The 5,642-nt window shown below is 40.1% G+C and overlaps 1 protein-coding gene across 1 annotated transcript in view; it reads right to left on the bottom strand.

Moving 5' to 3' along the window:
* LOC104084378 (chromosome unknown open reading frame, human C7orf73) overlaps positions 1-2,312 on the bottom strand; it is a gene marked incomplete at its 5' end in the record, with an annotated part of 2,839 nt that extends 527 nt beyond the window's left edge. The window contains one exon of the mRNA XM_009588195.1: positions 2,259-2,312. Within this exon, the coding sequence (XP_009586490.1) occupies positions 2,259-2,312 (54 nt within the window). The remainder of the gene's footprint in view (positions 1-2,258) is intronic.
* Between the last annotated feature and the right edge of the window lie 3,330 nt (positions 2,313-5,642).

Genomic DNA, 5,642 nt, shown 5'->3' with positions numbered 1-5,642 from the left:
GGAAAGACAATACCATAAACACAGCAAGAAATTCTACGAAATTTACACTGCTTTCTAAAGGGTACTTGCTTCCAGGATCTGTTACCTTGCACAGAGGTTAAAAACAAAACAACATCAAGCAAACAACAGATGAAAGCACCTCACATGAGGCTTTAGGAAATATTTTAGATTGTTAAGACTAAAAGTTAGCCAGTGGTGATGGGAACAGGAGGGAGGAAAAAAGATCACTTTACAGGAAATTTAGTAAGACCAGTCTGGCTTCCTCACTGAAAGAGGACAAACTGCCAAGAATAAGTTGATTTAAACACTGATGCACAGGCTTTAATAATGACTTTCAGAGGGGAAATTAGATTGCACTCTACTGGTCAAATGCCAAGAGAAAAGAGATGTTCAAGAGCAGCAAATATGTTCTCAACAAATTTATGAAGAAATACTTCTCCTGGTCCATCTTGTGGGAACCAAAATTCCCCACTAGGGAATTCTATTGCATTGCAAATTGGCAACCTTTTGCAGTTTCACACTTGAATGAAAATTCAATTTACCGCTTGTGAACTTCAAAACTTCAGCTTTCTCTTGCAAATAAAAGCATTTTGATAAAGTAATCCAAGAGTAAATTTTGACAACTTTAAAAAAAAAAAAAAGAAGCAACTTTTAAGGGCAAGGAATAGATTATGTCATGACTCTAGCTAAAACTGGGAACTGACAACGTAGGATTTTAGAAGCTCACAGATTAAAATGGAAATAAAGCAAAATTCCCACTGGTAGTTGTGAAAAAAATCATGGGCTTTTACTTCGTATGTAACCTGACCACAGGTTACAGAAGTTAATCCAAACGGACTGCAGTTCTATCATTGGATGGTTTGAGGCTGATAGTATGGGTAACAACATAAGTTTCTCTCTTCCCTTCCCTTTCGAAGTTAAGCTCCATTTGAGAAAGTGAAACAAAGAGCCCAGCCTGTAACATGCCTGACTTATAAGCTAAACTAAGAGAAGTCCACTGCTGTCAGCAGAACCCTCCATGTGCTTATAACTAAGCACTGTGCGTACAGCTGCAGAATTGGGACCTCATTATGACAAGTTTATTTTAGATGTCATCTAAAACAAATCACCTTCAATACCAGCAATAAAATCACCATCCTGCAAGTCAGTGTTACATTTCCAGGGAACCATTTCCTGCATATCAAAAGCTTAAGTCCCCCTCTTGTGGCAATACTTTACTAGTGCTGCCCAAAAAGCACTATACCATGCTTACAATACATATTGATACACCCAAATATGTTCTTATGACTACATTTTCGTAACTTTGTAAGGCATATATTGGAAAGAAACACCAGCCTTTTATTAGTACTCTTACTGAGGTGACGAGACAGGAAGCATCACAAAAGTTTGCCCATGAGCAAGGAACAAAAAATAAGAATTCTGTTAGCAAGATGACTTCAATACTGAAGAAAAGAGGAAAGCAAAACATAAATGTCATCAGAGATTTGAGCCTCAACAACTTTTTTTTTTTTAAACTAGGCATAGGAAAGGAAAAAAAAGTATGTTAAATTTCACCAACTCCTCTAGCCTGTAAACAGCTAAGTGGCACTGCTCATACAAGGGATTCTGGTGACTCTGCAGAAATTAAAAGCTTGTATTGAAGACTCAGCTCTAAATCTTCGTCTTCTACTCTAACTCTCACAGTGAAAATTCTCAGTTCACTGTGAGAGCTGAGGAAAGAAAGTTCACTTTCTCTCTTTTCTCACTGTGAAATAAGCAGGAAAGAAAGATTGCAGGTCGATGCACTTTTGAAGTAGGAGCAGGTGCTGAATTCTCCCAAACAGCTGGCAAAACTTGTTTTCATTGCTGCTAGAGGACAGAAATTTCAGATGCTCTGAAGGATTCTTAAGTAACAAACAGGTGTACTGAGTGGAGAACACTGTGACAGGCTATCAGAGTCAGGACACCAGTATTTTAATGCTGGTACAATCCATGAGACCTTTTCTGTTCTCTTCTCTCTATCAATGTAGATGACTGGTTACAATATCTGTGTAATGTCAGTTACGGCTCTCAGCACTACTCTATCACAGAAAAGATGTCAGAAGTAGATGTTTTGGTTCCATTTACATTTGAGTTCATCTGTAAAAAAAGTCAATATGCATTCTGTTCAAATACAATAAACCATCAAAATAAGGACTGATTCAATTCCGACTGAGGGAAACCAGCCTTATATTTTCAGTTCAGAATAGGTTCAACTCTGGGAATACAAGGATACTCACATCATAGTTCTGAGCCAGATACATCCCAACCACATTGCCAAGAGTAAAACCAAGCTAAAAAAGAAAAAAGGGAGAATAATTAACATCTTTCCATCAAAAGCATGTTGGTTAAAATAAAAAAAAAAAAAAAAGAATACTGCAAATCATGTGAAGACTAAGGAGTTTCAATTCCACTCCTACTCAATTTCTCACCTTTCTTCCAGAGAGAGATGCAATTTTACCCAACTTCCTTACAGGAGAACCTTACCATCATTTCCAAAATACAGCAGTTGTGTTTTCAAGACACATCTCCAAGACTATTCAGATCAGGCTATGATCATCCGTGCCTGCAAAATTCTTTGCACACCCACCAAGGCAGTAACTCCTATAAAAATGGGGGAGATAACAGCAGGGACCTACATATCACTGAGATCTTGGTCCATGCCTGGAAAGCCTAAAGCAACACCCCACTAAAACAATGCTCAATGCTGGGGAGGGACACAGGCGAGCAAAGACATAACATAGTAATACACAGCAACAAAAAGGTTCACAAACTTGAAAGTCAGAGCAGAGGCTCTGACTGCAAAAAAATCCCAGTCTCACCTTAAAAGGTTTAAGAATAGAGCTCCCCCGTCAACTTAGACTGATGTAAAACTGCTACATCTCTTCTGCAACGACTAACAATTGTGCACCTTCCAGACCCCTTTGCCCCCAAGACACTAGTTTTCAGCCAAATCCACACTGATCTAGGGGCTCCTCTAAGGCCGGAAAGCACTGTTGGTTGGAAGCTGGGCAACCTCTTTTGACAGCTGTGCAAACTTATAGTTGCTGAAGGGTGTCTGTGAAACTGCACCCTGGAAGGAGAACACGAAAAAAACAGAAGCACAGTTCCTGGCCTCGTCTCTACCTGCCAGCTGAGGAAGATCCTCAAGTGTAACAACGCTTTGAGAGGGAAAGAAATTCCTCTCTTCAAAGAAAGGTGATGAGATTTTCATTCAGCAGCTCCCCAAAGTCCTACATTTTATTTTTATTGTTACGTTTGATAGTAAGTACATCCTATACTATGAAAGCTCATTTGACTATTTTGGAAGAGGAGACTTCTAATACTGTGCTTCATCCACTGTCAGTACATATATCACTCTATATGGCAGCTGAGGCCAGTTCTATTTAAGAAAATTGTTATTGCTCATGGTCACTGCTGTCCAAATAAGAATATTTTAAGAAAAATAAAACCACTGTCCACAATAACAAATTTGCCATCACACACTGACTAGACATCTTTTCCATGCCCAAAACAGGACACAGTGCAGCTCATCTTTTCAGTGACTCAGACTCCATAAGCATCACTGGTGAAAAGCTAGCTACAGAAAACCAAAAATGGTTGAAAACTGCCAAATGAACCATGACTGCAAGTTACTTCAGTATTTTCTTAAACAGATTTTTGGTCTTATTCTTTGTTTATTATTACTTTTTAAGGAGCTTAGCTTTAACAATTTAAGAAAAAGTAGAGTTCTTCTTGTGTGCACTGCACTGGTTATCATTTGCTCTTGTGGTTTTAATTATCAGTTAAGGTAGTACTCTGGAAGATATTAACAAATATTGCACTGATGTAAACCAGACTTGAAATTCCTTTTAATGCGGAACATCATTCTAGCAGAGGAGAATTTCCTGTATCTTTAGCACTGTCTGAGAACTCACTTGAAAACACAAACCAGGTCATTGTTTATTAGCAGTTTTCTAGACTTTCACCCTAGAACATTTCCAAAGATGGGGCAACTATCATATTCTGCTGTGTGATAAAGCTTATTCAGTACAGATAGTACTGAGATCAGCACTCCCTTTAAGTGTACTCCTTTATTGAAAAGTCTAGCACTGCATTCAAGAGCAATCCACCCAGTTACTTTTACTTTTATAGTTGACAATTCAAGCAGAGGGAAAGAATTCACCATTTAAAGTCCAGTTATGTGGAAAGCAAAACATATAGCCAATTACAGTGTGCACGTTAACTAAGGACAACAGGGCTGACGAGAGTACAGGGTCTCCCAACTTCTACCCAGCATTTCAAGTTGCATTTTAAACAAATACTTATTTAATGCTTAACTCTGGATAGCAAAAATATAAGGTTTGCTAGATCACCCCTTTATCTTCCTGCTACGGCCCTAAGAAGGGAGAGGAAGAGTCAAACACCCAATCTATGCCCAAAGAGGGAAGAAACCCAGAATTAGTACATCTTTTTTCTAACTAATCAAGGCGCTAATTAAGAAGTCATAATTAATAAGAGATTTTTATCTAGCAACAAAAAACATTAGCAGCAAGCGGAAGAGTTGATAAACACAGAAACTTTGAGAGTGGCTATGCGTATTTACCCTTACTGAGCGTTTTCAGCAGAACGGAGAGACACTGAGGCTTTCATAATTGTTATTACAAAGTTGAGATAAGAAATAGGCCTTATTTATTCAGTTCATAAAAACACACAGGACTCTCCCAACTTACAATAGACCATCTCTTCTTGCTCCATATCAACACTTGGTATGAAACTTATTAGCCAGCTAAATTACTCTTCCCCCCACAAAAGATGAAAGAATATCACTTATTGTTTGTACTTACTGGGACATATCTGAACACACTAAAACCCTAGAGTATCCCTCACATCACTAGAATGAAAAACAGGAGGCTGTTTCCCCGCTTTGCTACAGCAGAAACCAGCATCTTTTTGGTCAGGTAATTTATTTCCACACTTGGCAGTAAAAATACTAGCACTGATCGAGTATTTAATGAAGAGTAGCCAGGCATCTATTTTCAGACACCCAGGAGAGTTTAGGGGAAGATACAGAACGAAAAATTAAAATGAGAAAAGTATAAAAACATTTAGTCTATTAATTTTGCTGGTTTTTAGGGGATTTAATGAAAGGCAGTAATGAGATGTGATCCCTTGCCTTAACTTCTATATACCTCCAGCGATAAATTTTTTAAAGGCAAGCAAAACGGCAAGGACTGCAAAGCCCTGCTCTCACGAAAGGAGGGAGGTACATAGGCTACCGCAAAGAAATCTGAGCGGCAGGAGGGCATCACCGTGAGCAAGCAAAATCTGCGGAATCTCTACGGCAAATTAAGGGCACGACTTGGAGAAAAAACGAGGCAGGAGCTTCTGATTTCCAGAGCTGCGTTAAGGCAGCAGGCGGGGGTACCCAAAAGCGGGGCGAGGCGACTCTAAGGGCCAGGGCAGCTTTGAAGCAGCCGGAGAAGGGGAACCGCCTGAAGCCGCCCGCGCAAGGACGCTGCGCTGCTGGAGAGACAAAACTGGGCGCAGCCGCCCCGTGTAAGCAGATTCACGGCCCCGGGGCCAGTCACGCCACGGGGCGGGAGCACCCAAGGCGCGCAGCGGCGAGCGCGGGGCCGAGGGGA

The sequence above is a fragment of the Fulmarus glacialis genome, unplaced genomic scaffold (genome assembly GCF_000690835.1).
Source record: "Fulmarus glacialis isolate BGI_N327 unplaced genomic scaffold, ASM69083v1 scaffold3642, whole genome shotgun sequence".
NCBI lineage: Eukaryota > Metazoa > Chordata > Aves > Procellariiformes > Procellariidae > Fulmarus > Fulmarus glacialis.
The sequence above is the reverse complement of the archived record's forward strand: the minus strand, read 5'-3'. Positions and strand labels throughout refer to the sequence as shown.